Below are 16241 nucleotides of genomic sequence, written 5' to 3' on the forward strand. Positions count from 1 at the left end.
TGGATTGAGAAATGGATACCAAATAATGTCTCAAATGAAAATACCATAGCTTTAGAACTGGCTCTTAATGAATCTGTGTAGTATCAAAATGTGAAGCTCGAAGTTCGAGGCATCCTGTGGCACATTTCGACGTGTTGAAAAAGTTTTAGGCCCGCTATAACAAACTTACACTGACACCAGAGGATTGTGTTTTTGCCGAGAAGATAGTCCTTTGAATACACATCGCTGAATTCAACCAAAACTGTAGGTAGAAATTAAAAAAGCAACATATAAAAACGCAGGCAATGTCAGCATACAGTGAGTATTGTGTGTATTGGACATATTTGAGCATAAGCAGCACTATAGACCGCACATGACCGCGGTAATACATACTAGGGGGCTTGAGTCACTATATTCATAATTCACTGCATTACTAAATACCGCCGCCTGTTCTTTTCTAATGTTATGATTAAACATGAAGAAAGACGCTGATAACTAAAACCATGCTTGTCTTTCAGCCAAGGCCAATGTATTGGGCTGCTCTTACATGCGTTATCTTAATTAACTCAAGTTTGCCCTTGTAACACGCATTGATTACCAAACAGTTCCCTTTGTCTGCTTGCCCTTCTCTTCCTCGACTGTCTTGACGTTGATGTTGCGCCAAATGATCAGGGAAAGGAATATTAGAGGAATAAAGGCACAGCCGGCGATGACCATCTTTCTCTGGACATCGGCGTAGGCGGTAATGATGGCAGTGCGGATGGGGCTGCCCATAGGGTACGAGAGTTGCACAGTGAGGTCGCCAAAGATCTTAGCTGTGAGATCTTTGCTCGCATCTGGCAAGTTTTTGTAGATCGCATCCTTCAGTACGTTGTTCCAAATACCACCAGCGATGGCCAAACCAATGGCGGCACCAATCGAACCAAAGAGGCCATGGAGCGCAAGACCGACGGCGACTTGCTGGTGAGTAACAGACGCCATAACTGCCAGCTGGGAGCAGATACTAAAGATACCGCTAGCTACGCCATTGAAAATTTGGCACATGACGAGGTAACCGGTCGAGGTGCTTGGTTGACGGAAGTGAATCAACAAGGCGGTACCAAGAATACAGATTGGTACACCAGCGATGGCCGTCCACTTGAATCGGCCGGTATAACGAATCAGACTACGAAGTCGGGTCAGCTTATGTAGGATTTAGTTGAGTGCTGGTTATACTTACATTCCAATCAGGGGGGAGAAGATGGATGAAGTCAAACTGAAGGTGTTCAAGATATATCCCGAGTTGGTGATGGACTGGTTGTGCGCAACCTGGAGGTATGACTGATAGTATGAATCCCAGCAGCTAGAGTTCGGTCAGCTAAAAGTGTTTCAAAGACTATCATGAGGTTTCCAAACTTACTAGATGGAAGCAAACATGATACCATAGACCAAACAAGCACCGAGGACGGTTCTATCCTTAAGGAACTTGTAAGGGAAAAGTGAGACAACTGCAAACCACTTCTCCCAGGCGGCAAAAGCGACCAAAGTCACCACACCAAATACGATGAGGCAGATGATTGTTGGACTTTCCCACTTGTGTGCCGTATAACTAACCAGGCTGAAAGGCAGCAGGAGCATAGACCATCCGGCGGAGACCAAGATTAAGCCAACAACTTGAGGCTTAGTTAGTTTCTATTGCATTAAATCGAAGGGTACATTCAAAAGACCATGCTCTCCTGGAAACTTACCATCAAACTCGATGAAGTAGTGCTTAGTGGACCCCCAAACATTTCGCGTCTTGACCTTAGGGGGAATAAGGCCCGCCTTCTTGGCCTTGATCTCACTGAGAAAGAAGATGATTGCAACAGGAATGCAAAAGCCAACCAAAATGATGGCGAAAGCACCAAATGCCCAGCGGAAGTTCAAGTTGTCGTAGAAAAGCTGAGATATCTTTGGGCCGGCAAAGGTCGTAGCAATCGTCGGTGTGCTGTTGATACCGATCATAATCATTCGGTTCCTGAGAGACGTCATGTCGGCGAGGTAGACGGTGATGATGTACTGAAGGCCAAGGTGTCCGACCCAGAAAATGGTCTGGGCAGCAGCGTAGGTCTCAACGTTCTGACAAGTTGCCTTCATGATCATACCAACGGTAATGAGAAGCACCATCCAGACAAATCCTTCGGTTCGACCACGAATATCGATGATTTTGGCGATTGTAAGCTTCGAAACGCCACCGAGAATCGTGGATATGATGCTGGTTGTAGAAAGGAGGCCATGCTGACCAAAAGCAGAGGTAACATAGGGTGTCAGGTTACTCTGGACGGATTGCAGGAGATTGTCGACAAATGCAACGAGGTATAGGCTAGGTTTATTTTGTTAGTTCTGACAATTGCTTTACCAACGTGCTCTTGAACCCACAGAACAAAAACAATCCAAAGCATCTTCTTCGACCATACCGTCGTAATGGCTTCAACCTGCTTAACACCATCTTGCTTGTGTTCTGAGCTATCGTCGGAGTCATTGCTTTTCATAGGGTCTGCGTGGATATCAACAACGTTTTGTCCATGGACCTTTTCCATGTTATATTCAGCTCCAGCATGGTATCCCTCCCTGGTCTGAGGCGGCGATGGCTGAATGGCAGCCATACTGAGCAAAAACCACTATAACAATTGTAACGATGTTGTATAATCTAGGACCAAAAACGAGAAGTTTGCACTGAATAAAGAAAGGAAAAAAATTGGTGTGGCCAAAAAGGGAAAGTACTAGAGATCGACCCTCCTTGGCAGGGTAGAGTGTCAAAGATTTATATGTTATCTCGTACTTACTGAAGACACAAGCCAATGCTGATCTCAGCGACCCACATCGCAAGATCGCCATTGTCTGCTGCCAACATGCTGCTTTCGAAGGTGGGTAAACCGTGGGTTTAACACGGACGTCATAGAGAGTGAGATGATTCGTCGGAAAGATCTATACTTGTAAGAACTATATGAAAGTGCTCAGTTACAAACACCAAGTAGGACCAGCCGGCTTTGCCGCATAACCAATGAACAACTGGAAAAATGCGGCCGCGATGGGTCTAACCTACGCGGTCACAAACGGCCCACGGAAGCTCCATCTGATAATTGGGGCCCCAACACGATGCCCCAATCTGTTGCTGGTGAGAGGACCGTTATCAGATGATCTGACAAGGTACTGAGTGGGGATCTTCCCACCTTGGTTCCTCTTTTGATGACATGACGGTTGGATTGGGGAGGGCTTGAACTCAACGTGAGGAAATTTTCGCACATGCCGAATTTAAATAGTGGTGAGCCAATGACAGGAAACTGAGTGCTTCAGGATTAAATGGTCGCAGTTTCTGTCTTTCTGGTAGCTGTTGGCCCCAAGTATTTCAATCGACCCCTACGTACAAAGTGCGACAGGCCAAGCCGTTGAAAGAGAGTTATCAGCTAAAGCAAAACACTTCGGTTGCACACTCCCACTCTGCCCTAGGCTGTGACTGTCTCTCGATTTCAATTGAAATGTATAATGGGCTCGATGGACAACAATTAATCGTTATCTCGGATTCGAATGTGCCTACCTTGCATTCTCTTGCCACCGCGAGACGGAGTAGGCAATACTGCCGGTCCGAATGACGACTTGAAGATGGGACCGGAGCTAGGAATAGACAGTCCGTAATGGATAACTCGGATGTTGCGGCACATCTAGCATTCAACATCCGGTGCCGAGTACGTCTCAGCAGCCCGCTTAACACACTGCATCATCCGGTTTGAGGCTGTGTCAACGTTTATACGCAACCTTGAATCCGTTCAATTCAAGATCTATCTCTTGAGTTACGAGACCCCTAATTGTGAATAAATATTATAAGGCCGAGCACACGCGTGGAAAGCCGACCTTCCGGTACTGTGGCCGTATTTTCGCGAAACGTGTCGGAAATTCGGTGGACCAGTTAGTTGATCTTTCCCACATCCGGGCTTTGAGCATTGTTTGTGCATCTTTTGACCCACAGAAGCTCCAGAGTTCTCAGAACTTGCTTTGTCTGCCGTCACATTGCATACTACATTGACGATTGCCCAAAGGACTGGACGAGGTCGCACTGAGCTGCCACCAAGTCGGATAACCCGGTTTAGTGAGGCTTTTACCGTCATAGAACATGACAATGAAATGTGTGTGTATTTCTTCTGAGAGCCTTCATCGTCAGTTTATAGGCATTTTCAACCGTCTTCCTCCACTTTTACTCTGATTGATAACCGAGGTAGCCGTAAATGCAATACCATAAACCTTTCCTACATGATTCGAACAAGTATACGTATCTAAAGCAGATTAACCACGATTCCAACTATCCTAGAAGGTACCACATACGCCAAAAACATGTTTACCCTCTCTATATGTTTCCATTTCAACCAAGCCTTAGTATCTCACACACATATATACCGCATCACTTCTGACTATTGTGCTTCGAGGATTCATCCACTTTTCAACGCAGCCAAGAACTGTTTATGCCTTTTCCATGCAGTTCTTAATGTCTGTTAGAGAGAAACTCATACCGTTGTTGTTGTCACAACTGCGTGCTCGATTTAAGGTCCAGAAGTATGTGCTTTTTTCTCTCTATTTGCGCTACACAATGATTAGATACCTCATCTGGACTAGTCCTACCCCGACCAATGATGAGCCATCATGACGGATCTTTTAACTGGAGAACTCGGCATCATCGCTTTGTTTATTGCATTTTCATAACTATTCCCCCCGAAGGTAGCTATTGTATTTAAGCGGTCTGGCGCTTAGCATTATTGCCTCTATCTTAGTAAACTTGTGTCTATGTATAACTCAATTCTGCATACTCAGCGGTTCAGATCAACATTGTACTTCAACCCCTGGTCAGAATATCTCTTAGCCAATGTTGAGGTTTCTTACAACACAATTTGGCATGCCACAGCCATTCTAGTACAAAAGCTCATTGAACTAACCTTTTACCTTCTCTTCCTAACTAGTGAACTACTGCTACTTAATACGCTGGTAAGTTCGTATTTCTCTCGAGATACAAGATAGCACCAAGATTTTGAAGCTATTTGACTCTTGGACGCGTCCCAACACGTTTTCTACAGCCCATCACCTTTTAGTAGTCCTCCCATAATTATTGATTGGGGAAATGGAGATGAAATGACGTGCCTTTCTCTCTTAAACAAGCCCCTGGTTATGAATTACGTTTTCAACAGTTTACATGTCAGTGGTTGACTTGAATGACACCTCTCATCGCGACACTGGCACGCTCTTAACGCAATTGAGCAAGTACTTCACCGCCCTGGAAAAGACGATATTTCGGGCTCCAGCAATGCAAACAATTGTCCAAATTTACTTTCGCATCATTACGACGAGCTATCGTACTGCTGATATCCACCATCAGAGGTCCTACGGTGAGCTACTGAGTGAAAGTGTTGGTCTGATTGTAATGCCCTGTTGATAGAGCCATCACGTCATCTCTCTTGAATTGTTGAAAGAGGTTTTGTTTAGAGAGCAATATGACGGCCATTTTGGTCCCCGTGGCATGAAGTCCACGTGACTTTACCGCTTCTTGAAAGGAAATGCCGTCGGCTATGCAAGGCTCCCTAAGACGGTCACTTAGCATGATAGGAGGGACACACTTCAAGACAAATAAGATGAGCGATTTGCAGTGATTAGATGTTGCGGTCAAGAATGCTGACTTTGTAATCGCGACGCTCTGATGCTATACTAATCAATTGAGCTCTCATTGTCTACACCAGTAAAGATGTCAATGACACTAGCTGGGAAAGAAAATGATTTAGACCATGTGATACGATTAGTGAACAGAAAAAAACTCAAACAAGGGTGAAGGCTAACCAGCTCTCGTTCTGAATCAGACCAGACCTTGATTACTGAACATTCTGAGCGGTGTTTGACTAATCCTTGTGGACACGGACTTCCAGCCTCAGGGCAATTGGGACATGCTAATGGTAGAAATAACTTTTGGCGCATCGAAAGCAGTGAGGCTGACATCGTCGGCATGGGTGGTGAAGGCGGCCTTCTTGGGACTGACAGAAGGCTTGGCGCTCGAGTTTTGCTGGCAGAACCGCGATCAGTAATCATAGACAGTACTTCCTTTGAGTAGAGCATGTCACAGCCATCTTTCTGTGAGCTGCATACTTTTATATCGCTCCAGTGATAGTCCAGTAAGATATAAAGTCACAGTGCTCTCGGCCTGGGTTGGTGTTCAAATCATCACCAGTGCGTTTTTGTGACAGTTTTGAAGACATACCTCTCTCAACAGCAACCAACAAAAGCAATTTCACTACAACACGAGTTTTTTTTTAGCTCCCAACGAATAAACATCATGACTAGCCGCCGAATTGCCGTCATTGGTGCCACCGGTGCTCAGGGTCTGCCAGTCTGTCGCGGCCTCACCAAAGATGGCGGCTACAGTCTCCGAGTTTTGACTCGAGACGCTAAGTCGACACGAGCACAGGAGCTAGCCAAGCTCGGAGATGTCGAATTCGTCGAGGGGACGTTTGCCAATGAAAATGACCTCCGGAAGCTCTTCACAGGATGCTGGGGGGCATTTGTCAATATCGATGGCTTCAACTGCGGCGAAAAGACAGAGACTTACTGGACAATCCGGGCATACGAGCTGGCGATAGAGACAGGCATCAAGTTTTTCGTCTTTGGAAACCTTGACTATGTTTATAAGAAGAGCGGCTACGACCCCAAGTTTCGATGCGGACACTATGACGGCAAAGGCCGCATGGCAGAGTGGATGCTCCAACAGCGAAAGAGCAACGACATGGGCGTCGCCATCTTCACCACAGGCCCATATATCGAAATGGCCATATCGTCCAAGACAATCATGACGCCGAGGGTGGAAAATGGCGTCGTAACCTGGAGGGTTCCTCTTGGCGACGGCGCAGTGCCGCATGTAGCGCTCGATGACTGCGAATACTACGCTCGCTGGCTCTTTGACCACCCAGAGAGATCTGATGGCATGGATCTTGAGGTGGCCATTGACCACGTTTCTTACGCAGATCTTGCTGCAGCTTTTCAAAAAGCGACAGGGAAGCCGGCTCAGTACATTGACACGCCGGTGAGCGTGTACTTTGCCCATATACCCATTTCCGACGAGCCCGCCGGGTATAACGCCGACCCCGCCGATCCAGCTACGATGTCATTCAAGGACAACTTCACTGGCTTCTGGACTATGTGGGCGCATTCCGGAGGCAACAAGGGAGTCATCAAGAGGGACTATGCATTGTTAGACGAAATTCACCCAAACAGAATTAGGACGGCGGAGGAGTTCTTCCGCAGGGAGAATGCGAAACGTCATGCTGCAGGTCTCAAGGACCTGTTTGAAGACATTGAGACCAATAATCTGGCGTCAGTTTTGAAGCTTGGTGATGATAACAGACAGGGAAAGTTGTAAGAAGAGAGTCGTATTTTGTAGGCACATGGCCAACACTGTCCCCCTACACCTGGCAAGAAAGATTATGGGTGTTTAATATGAGCAATAGTTGAGTTCTGAATCTTGTGGTTCTGTGCAAGGCGGTGAACTGATGCTTCGAACGCGTCAACGTTTCCTTCCTTACACGTCACTTGCTCAAACCACCCACCTGACTTACCTTCTTATAAATCGCATTTTCAAGTAGATCAGCGAGAATCGGACAGAGGGGAAATGAAAAGATTCATCTTAATTAACAGAATATTTGCAGCCGCTAGTGAATGCCGTGCATCATACGTCTCCAGCCAAGAATCTTGGCTTCTCTTGGCTATTCTTGGCATCGCCGACATCGACCAACTGTGCATATCCCAAACTTTGATTGAACATCATACGAAGAACTACCACTTTTCCTTGAAATTTCCTTGAAAAGAACATCTGAATATAGCCTTAAATACCTTCTATTCTTCTTTCAAGCCTCTACTTTAAGGTCTCTCTCTTGTGAATAGCATCCCACCAGAACGCATTTTTCATAGTCCTAGGTAAGATCTTGTGTTCTTGACCGGTGAGAAACACAGCATACCTCTTCACAACAAAACAACAATTCTTAGATAGCATAATCGTATTCACCATCTTGTTTGGTTGAAATACATGGTAGTGAGAGGGATAAAGAGTTCGGAGAATTGAAAGCACGCAACATTGATGGTCAGGTTTTCCGCACAGCAATAGCCATTGTCAACCACACCATGATCCTAGTCTGAAGGCTACTTTCTGTATCCGCCATACATTAACCGTGAGCTTGGCTCTGACACCACCCATAACTAGGCTCTTGATAGCACTATCATCAAAGCATGTACTGCATTTGAAATAAGTTATGTCCGCGGCTTTGCTTCGCCCAGAAGGCATTTCGTGAATAAAAGCCATCTGTTACTCATACCACCTAGCTTTTGGCCTGTTAAGGCCACGTCAATTTCGCCGAACAAGACCCTTGCATTCAGCTCAAATAGAGGTGATATATCCGCCCAAGTGCATGCCCAATTAAACTCGACGTAATTCAAAGAAGGCGTCAAGGGATATCTGATTCAGAGCAACCGATACCGGGAATGCCTGAAAAGCCCCATCACAACACCTCGGCATGTTAATGTGATTAATGTGACATTGGCGACTGGGACGCAGGGCCCTACCCTTGTTATTACCCCATAGCACCTACCATTTTAGTGAAAAGCCGTCTTGAGCTTCCTAAAGTGCTTAGTGGAAAATGTGGAAATATAGCACGTACATTTAGCTGTCGGATGTACCCGCCTACCCCTAAGCTTACTTTGCCCACATGCCGAGATCACAAGATCATCACCGCCTACTTTGTGGTATGGCACGTTATCGGTGGCATGCATACTACCCACCTTGCTTCGCCATCTCACAAACGCAGGTGTGCTATCCCAATGCCTTTTCAAATAGAATCCAGTTGCAACAGAGTATCTTGCCCACGGTTGCTTCACCTTCCAAATTAAGGCTAGAAATACCGGACCCTGTGCTTTTACTCACATCAAAAGATGCTATGTGGTATTTCAGTATGAATTCCACCTCCTTAACTCGGGAATTTCTCCGGCCTGGCTTATCTTCGTTCATGTTACGTATAGATCTTTTGATCGGGGTGAGCTGAGCAGAATGAGTATTTATATAGCCAGAGAATCTTTTAAACATAGCCACAGCTTCCCTCTGCAGTTTTCTCTTCGAACAGTGCTCTCGACATAGCCCATTGATCATCATGGTTGCCAAAGCCCTGTCTGTCGCTCTCCTTGCTGGTGCTGCATCAGCCACCTGCCCTCTCTCAGTCGAGATTACCGATTCAAACAACCATGTTGTCAATGTCGCAGTCACGAACACGGGTAACGAGACTCTCTCGGTCTTCAAGGGTAACACTGTTTTCAGTGACCACGCCACCAAGGATCTCTTGGTGACCGATGCAGGTGTGTAGTAACCAACAGGATGCAGATATTCTGGAATATGACTAACAAAAACATAGAGGGCAATGCACTTCCTTTCGAAGGCATCTATGTCAACTACAAGCGTACAGGGCTTGCGGCTAGCTCTTTCCAGAAGATTGAGGCTGGGCAGACAATCACGATTCCTGTCAACGCAGCCAAGAGCTACAAACTCCACGGCATTGGACAAGCTAAGGTCACTGCTATTCAAGGCTTCCGCTACGCAACGGGAACCAACACGCCCTCTTCTTTCAAAGAGTTGGCTTCTTGTGCGGATTTGACTTCTGGCGAAGTTGAAGTCGCCCCTGACCAAGCTGTTGCGGCAGAGTATGTCCTTTCCGCTCCCCGTGATTTCCCCATCCAGGTGTTTATTCTCTTTTGTCTAGGCAACACATTTCTCGCAGACATGAGATGCCCGCCTCGTCTCGAATCCAGAAGCGCGCAATCACGTATTCGTCTTGTTCCACTTCGCAAACTAGCGCTTTGAAGACTAGTGTTTCCGATGCTATTTCTATGGCCAATGCTGCTTACACGGCCGCTGGTTCCGCAGCTTACTACTTCACTACTTGGTGAGTATTTCTGAACTCCCGACATGCTTCAAAAAAGAAGATTGCCAACTTAGTTCTCTCTCAGGTTCATCTCAACCTCCAACGAGTCCAAGGTCCGAAGCATCTACAACAAGGTGGCCAACGTGCAGACCACATCACCCAAGATCTCTTGCACCGACACTTACAGCGATTGCACGGACGGCTCTGCTTTGCTCTACACTGTCCCTTCCGATAATGTTATCGTTCCGTGCCCCAACAACGGCTTCTGGGACTTCCCTGAGTTCGCAGCCCAATGCTCGGGCGACGATTACGACAGGGCGGGCAGCGTCCTCCATGAGATGACACACTTGTACGGCACTACCGATTGGGCCTACGGTCCGACTGCCGCCAAGGCTCTGTCGGCTACGAAGGCTGCCGCCAACGCAGATACTTATGAGATGTACGCTGAAAGCGTTCGTCTTGGAGGCTGCACCACTGGCTAAGCGATGGAGTTGATGTGTTTTGGTATGCTCGAGTGATATCTAGCCGACCCTTAATCCAGAAGCCTCATCATTCTTAGTAATATGTGTAGGAATTATGTCTTCTGTCTTTTGGTTGAGTGAGGGCTCACTGAGGCGAGAGAAGGAAGAAGCTGGGATGGGAGGGACAACTTCTGATGGCTATGATTTGGTATGGAGAAGCGACATATGCGACTTGTTGGGCTAGCAATCATGTGTTGAATGCATAAGCGAGTTAAGATTCAAAAGAGAGCAGTAATGACGGCGTTGATGACGTGCTAGCAGTAAGGATTTTATCTTTCTTGGAGGGATTATTTAACGAAAATCACCTTGTTGAGTCATAAATGAAGACACGAAGTAGGTCTTCTGGAATCTCCCAGAAAGTGACTAACGCGGCTAGAGCCAACCATCAGATGCGCAAATTATGGCATTCTGAATGGGAGCTGTGTAGGTAGCGATTGAACTACAATTATACTAAACAGACACATTCGGCCTGGCTAGCGTGTCCTTAATAGCATACCCAATCGCCATCGAATTTGAATGAGCACTCCCCCCTTCGAGGACGGAGACAAGGCGAATTCGCTCTAGTAAGGGTTGCGGCGAATATTTCCATAGACGGCTACTGCCCTTGGAGTAGCAAGCACATACGCCCGATGCCGGAGCTCTAGCACGTCTGTAGGTTCATAGACGGCCCGGGGTCTTCACCCATTTCCTTGATATTGATGAACTCCACCAATCTCTCGGTCGCATATGGCAAGGGTCAGCTGTTTTCCATATTGGAGTGTAAACCGAAATGAAGCGGGGAAAGTCAGCCGCTACGAGCAAATAGCCATGACCAAGAAACTCAAAATACGGCTTTACGGGTACACGGATGTAGAGTTATCCAACGCACTGACGGGTATGTTGTCTCAAAGTAACAGCAACGCGAATCTTTACAATGATCACCCGCATCAACTTACCTATGAGTCAAGCACACGAGCTCACCAACACTACAATACGGCAACCGGATATGCCAATTACAACTAATTTCATCCAGACCTTACAAACTTTTCTTGTTCTCTTAGGGAAAAATCTCGCACAAATTGCCCGCCTCTAACTGAGCTGCACAACATCGAGCGCTGGTGTGTCTGGGCTTGAGTCTGTGCCCCTCAAAACGAAGGCGTGTTCGTGACAACCTTCGGCAATCACATGCCGTAGTAGAGAGTCCATCTCCGCGGCGAAACCTGCTACACTATTGTACCTAATGCCTTATAACGACGAATGTTTCTCGGTTCTCATTTAACAGTGCATGCATCTCATGTCTCTTATTTCTGTCAACATCAACCAGCTGCATGACACACCCACATCATGACTGACCAGCGCCCTGTATGCACTGCCTCATTCCCATTGAATAATGGTTAGTAGTTTCACACCAAAGGCTACATAATGCTTATACCAAATGTAGGAGCCTCCATGCCAGCAGTAGGTTTGGGAACTTGGCAAGGTTAGATGTCCTGAACGCCTGTGTCAAACCCCAGGCTATATTTGCAAGTGCTCACACGACTTCACCAAAAGGACGGCCCGGCACCTCGGACGAAGAATCACTGGTAGACTCTCTCGTCTACGCATTGCAAAACGGGTATCGGCTGCTTGATACGGCGCAGGTATACGGCGTCGAGCGGGTCGTGGGGAAAGCGGTACGAAAATGCGGCATACCACGCGAGGAGATCACCATCGTCACGAAGTTCTGGAGCCACTGGCATCACAACCCCGAAGAAGCGCTGAACAAGTCGCTCGAGGCGCTACAGTTGGATTACGTCGACGTTTTCCTTATGCATTGGCCATTCGCTACCACGCCGGATCGGAAGGTTCTCCGACCAAATGAGTCGCCTACAATTGCGGAAACTTGGAAAATGATGGAAAGTCTCGTAGGGCCAAAATGCAAGGCCATTGGCGTCAGCAACTTCACCCAGAAGACGTTGGAGATGATCCTGGCCAGTGCTACTATTGTCCCTGCAGTAAACCAGATTGAGCTCCACGCTTTTTATCCCTGTCTGAAACTGGTACCTTACTGCCAGTCCAAAGGGATTCATGTGATGGGATGGGGGTAAGTACAGTCTGCACATATCGAGTTTTGGAGTTCTGTTGCTGGGTACTGATTTGCAAATGGTAGGACTCTGGGTGGTGGTGATTCAGGTCCGATGAGCGAAATTCTCAAGCACAAGACTTTTGTCGAACTAGCGGAGTCGAAAGGCTGCTCGCCGGGGGTGCTCTCCCTCTCGTGGGCTGTGCAGCGTGGTGTAACGGTGATCCCAAAGACCAAGTCGAAATCAAGAATGGACGAGAATATTCGACTTGTGAGTTTGAACGACGAGGAGATGGGAAAGATGAATTCGGCACACAAATACATCCGAAGGCACCGTGTTGCTGATGACAATCCGCATATGGACGTTTGGATAGATGGATTGAAAACCATGCAGGGTTGGACTACTGTAGAGCTAGGCTGGGAAGATGAGAATGGGAATTGGTTAACGTGAATAGGTCACGAAGTTGGCGCGATGATTTATGGGTTTTGCGGTTTGGCGACAGCCAGTGAATTCCATGCGAGGAACACAAATGAATGCTTGCAAATGTCTTCAAGTCACATTTGCATAAGATTAACAAAAGGCGATTCTTAAGACCGTCGTATTCAAAATGATTCACTTCTTTTTGTGTTTGAAATTGCTCCTCCTGGTAGATAGAAAGAAAGTACCGCACGAGTAGGCCGTTGAAAACAGTCATCCACGGGTCTATGAAGCCACACAGACTCTTCTCTAGTTTAGAGAAGCCAAGAAAGAAGGCAAGGGCAGATCCAGACTATTCCTCGAATAATGTTGATGTCGGGGCCTCATACCTCATGATCCAGTACACCAGAACCGATTCCAGAATCAAGTTGTCATTAGCGCTAGAATGTCTCTAACCATTCTCTTCAGACCGTTGAGTTGCTAACACTTCCCATACCAGCCTCTTTGTCCCCATCTCGATAGACTGGACCGGCATGCCAACCCTTAGATACGTTTTGCTTACGCATTCGGAAGTTTATCCAGGGACCACAATGGGGATGAATATCAGATCTTCTCGCATTGACTGTGTAATCACCTCGTAATGGCGGAAGGTTTGGTAGCTTAAGCACTTTGGTGGCTTGTCTCTTCCTTTCTCTGGTCTGAAGAACTTTGCTTCTCTATGATGTTGTCAGCTGTGGAAGTAGTGACGCAGTGACGCAGCATTTATAGGATGTATTGTCTTTATTCAGACAAGGTACCCATTCTTGCGGGCCTTAGCCCCTGCGGTACAGGTCCATTAAAGTATTTAGATTCCAACGATGTCTAGGGCTGCTTCTTTGTTAGACTGCTAAAATGAAGAATCATGGTTTAGGCATTCAGGCGCAACTCCAAGGATGGAGGGGCGCACAAAACCCGGCAAAGAGATGACAATACTATTGATATCTAATGGGATGTTGCCATGTCACAGTAGTGACGCCGAATGCATCATCTACTGTCTCCCTTTTCCCCATTATCCGACCATCCTCTTTACTATAAAAGACGATCATCTTTCGCCCAACTTGAGCAGCCAGTATCACACTCACCCTCATCATCTCCCAAGACCTTCTATTTCCAAACACATCCAAATCTGCCTGCCCGAGTACACTCCAAGCCTTTCCCTTTCCACTTTAGGACAACCAATCCTACCATCACATCGTCAAAATGCTCATCATGAATGAAAACAACATCCCTCTGGACGAGGCCAAGCGCATCGCATACGCCTACTTCAGCAAGTATGAAGAGGAGCTCAACCCGCGGTCCGCCGACAACATGGACTTCATCGTCGAGGCGGACAACCTGAGAGGCACGCCGTCTAACCCAGGCCTCCACGCCGCGCTCATGGAACACAGGGCCAAGAGCATCCAGGGCTTCTCCAAGATCATCCTGGGCCTCGAGAAGGCGCTGCTGAACTTCTGCCACGCAGAATACGATAGTTACATGTTTGTCCACAAGGACAAGTTGATCGAGAACTCTGAAAGGGTCGCGAGCGAGGCGGTGGAGAAGGCCAGGGAGCACAGGGCGGCCATGAACCAGATCATGGACGCCATCAAGGCTGAGTACCCTGCTGCACAGGGTTCTCGTGGTTCCATGTAAGGGGGAGTAGCTTCTGCTCTATGCTCCACATTGTTGTTAGGGGGTGTGTTCGTCCATGCTTAGATAGCCTCCGTTGGCAGCGGCAAATAGTAGCATGTTAAAACAGATCAAGTTCCATGATCCCTATAGCGTGAGATTCTGTCCGTATTTTTTTTTTTTTTTTTTTTTGCCTCATCGAGTGTAAAATATTGCCAAAGGAATGGGAATGTAGACAATTTGTGTTACGCTGTGGTTCAAGGATATCAAAGGAAACTCGACATTATGTTTTAAAAATCGGTCAAGTCTCTTTGTCCAGGCCAGATATATCAATGGTTGGCTTCGAGATGAGGTCACACAAATACATGAATGGCCGCCACCAAAAATGTCCACAATGGTATTACCAGTTAGTATTCATAGTTTGGTAGATTAAGAGGCAATTCAACGAGTACCGCCGCAACTTTTCAATTAACAGCTTCCACCCCGAGGATAAACTGAGAAAAACGTCCATGCCGTTATGTCTAAACCTCAACACCCGCCAAATAGTCCTCAAAAATCTCAAAATTGCCCTCATTCTTCCGATCGTACACGGCAAACCACATCTCCCTCCACCAGCCACCCGCAAACTCAGCCTCACCCAGCACCTCAAGCCAACACTGCGCAATCTCCTCTGGTGGATTCCTAAACGCGCCGCAGCCCAGCGCGCCGAGCACGAGCAAACTATGTCCTCGAGCGGCCGCCATCCTCAGACAAAGCCTCATCTTGTCCATGGTCAACACGCGATCGTTCGCCCTCGCAAACTCGTAAACCTCCTCGGTGGCCGACGACGTCGAGACCCGCACCTTCTGGACCTCTGGTCTTCGGATGGCTGCAATGCTGAGGACGCTCACGACAGGCAGGTCGGTGTACGCCGTCCCCGGGACGAGGAGTTTATGTCCGCTCGCCATATCGCCCCGGATAACAACCACGTCCGGGGTGTACAGCCCCATACGCCTCCGAAAGGGGTAATGCCGCTTGTGCAAGCTGAGATACAGCGATGAGCGGTAGCATATCGCTTCCTCCTGCGCCACGGCGCCCTTGAGCCAACCTCCGCCGGCGTGGATGTCAGACGCCATGTTGAGCACCGCCACACGTCCGCCGTCAGGTCTCTGCGCAGCGAGGTCGATGGCAGCGTTTAAAGTGTCCTCGTTCACAATCTTGATTTTCGGACGGGGATGGCCCGGGCATGCTGAAGACTTCAACGGCGGCAGCTCTGATAGATGCAACGACTCGGATTTCGTAGCGTCCAGGTGTCGGAGGTTGGGCAGGATTGACGGCAGCACTGCGCGTGTTTCTTCGGATACGGAGGCCAGAGATGGATTTGAGCGGTCGCCTCCGCCACGGCGGCCACCGCGACCCCGGGAGGAGTGAGAGCCGCGGGAGGTGGTGGTGGTTGATTGTGAAGATGATGTTGGCGGGTCACTGTTGGTGGCGGATAAGCTAGATGAGGCCTGGGATTCTGATGATGGCTGCTCGGGGCGCTGATTTTGGGGTTGGCGAGGCCGACTGCCGCCGCCTGAGAACGCATAATCGAACAGGCTTGTTTGGCGCGACATCTTGTGTGATGGGTGTTTTGCTGTGAAGAGTGTTGATGTTTTTGTGGATTTGAAAAGTGTCGTGAGATGAGGTTTCGTTGGTTGATTTGGAAG

General features: G+C 47.8%; 6 protein-coding genes across 6 annotated transcripts; 4 read left to right on the forward strand and 2 right to left on the reverse strand.

Moving 5' to 3' along the window:
* Positions 1-573: 573 nt before the first annotated feature.
* Positions 574-2603, reverse strand: CTRU02_208520 (siderophore iron transporter mirb; the record flags this gene model as incomplete). The annotated part of the gene is made up of 5 exons (XM_036728516.1): positions 574-1144; positions 1199-1321; positions 1379-1652; positions 1707-2320; positions 2377-2603. The coding sequence occupies 5 exons, from the start codon at positions 2601-2603 to the stop codon at positions 574-576; spliced, it is 1809 nt and encodes a 602-aa protein (XP_036579800.1).
* A 3701-nt stretch (positions 2604-6304) lies between these two features.
* Positions 6305-7384, forward strand: CTRU02_208521 (NmrA-like family protein; the record flags this gene model as incomplete). The annotated part of the gene is made up of 1 exon (XM_036728517.1): positions 6305-7384. One exon carries the CDS (start codon positions 6305-6307, stop codon positions 7382-7384), a length of 1080 nt encoding a protein of 359 aa, XP_036579801.1.
* A 1777-nt stretch (positions 7385-9161) lies between these two features.
* Positions 9162-10408, forward strand: CTRU02_208522 (deuterolysin metalloprotease; the record flags this gene model as incomplete). Its single annotated transcript, XM_036728518.1, has 4 exons — positions 9162-9363; positions 9420-9705; positions 9765-9947; positions 10012-10408. 4 exons carry the CDS (start codon positions 9162-9164, stop codon positions 10406-10408), a joined length of 1068 nt encoding a protein of 355 aa, XP_036579802.1.
* Positions 10409-11770: 1362 nt separating this feature from the next.
* On the forward strand, positions 11771-12939 carry CTRU02_208523 (putative aldo/keto reductase; the record flags this gene model as incomplete). Its single annotated transcript, XM_036728519.1, has 4 exons — positions 11771-11819; positions 11868-11906; positions 11972-12509; positions 12576-12939. 4 exons carry the CDS (start codon positions 11771-11773, stop codon positions 12937-12939), a joined length of 990 nt encoding a protein of 329 aa, XP_036579803.1.
* Positions 12940-14145: 1206 nt separating this feature from the next.
* CTRU02_208524 (uncharacterized protein) lies at positions 14146-14577 on the forward strand (the record flags this gene model as incomplete). Its single annotated transcript, XM_036728520.1, has 1 exon — positions 14146-14577. The coding sequence occupies one exon, from the start codon at positions 14146-14148 to the stop codon at positions 14575-14577; it is 432 nt and encodes a 143-aa protein (XP_036579804.1).
* Positions 14578-15074: 497 nt separating this feature from the next.
* CTRU02_208525 (mitochondrial chaperone bcs1) lies at positions 15075-16148 on the reverse strand (the record flags this gene model as incomplete). Its single annotated transcript, XM_036728521.1, has 1 exon — positions 15075-16148. The coding sequence occupies one exon, from the start codon at positions 16146-16148 to the stop codon at positions 15075-15077; it is 1074 nt and encodes a 357-aa protein (XP_036579805.1).
* Positions 16149-16241: the final 93 nt, after the last annotated feature.

Source organism: Colletotrichum truncatum (genome assembly GCF_014235925.2).
Source record: "Colletotrichum truncatum strain CMES1059 chromosome Unknown Contig_0005, whole genome shotgun sequence".
In the NCBI taxonomy this organism is placed as follows: Eukaryota; Fungi; Ascomycota; class Sordariomycetes; order Glomerellales; family Glomerellaceae; genus Colletotrichum; species Colletotrichum truncatum.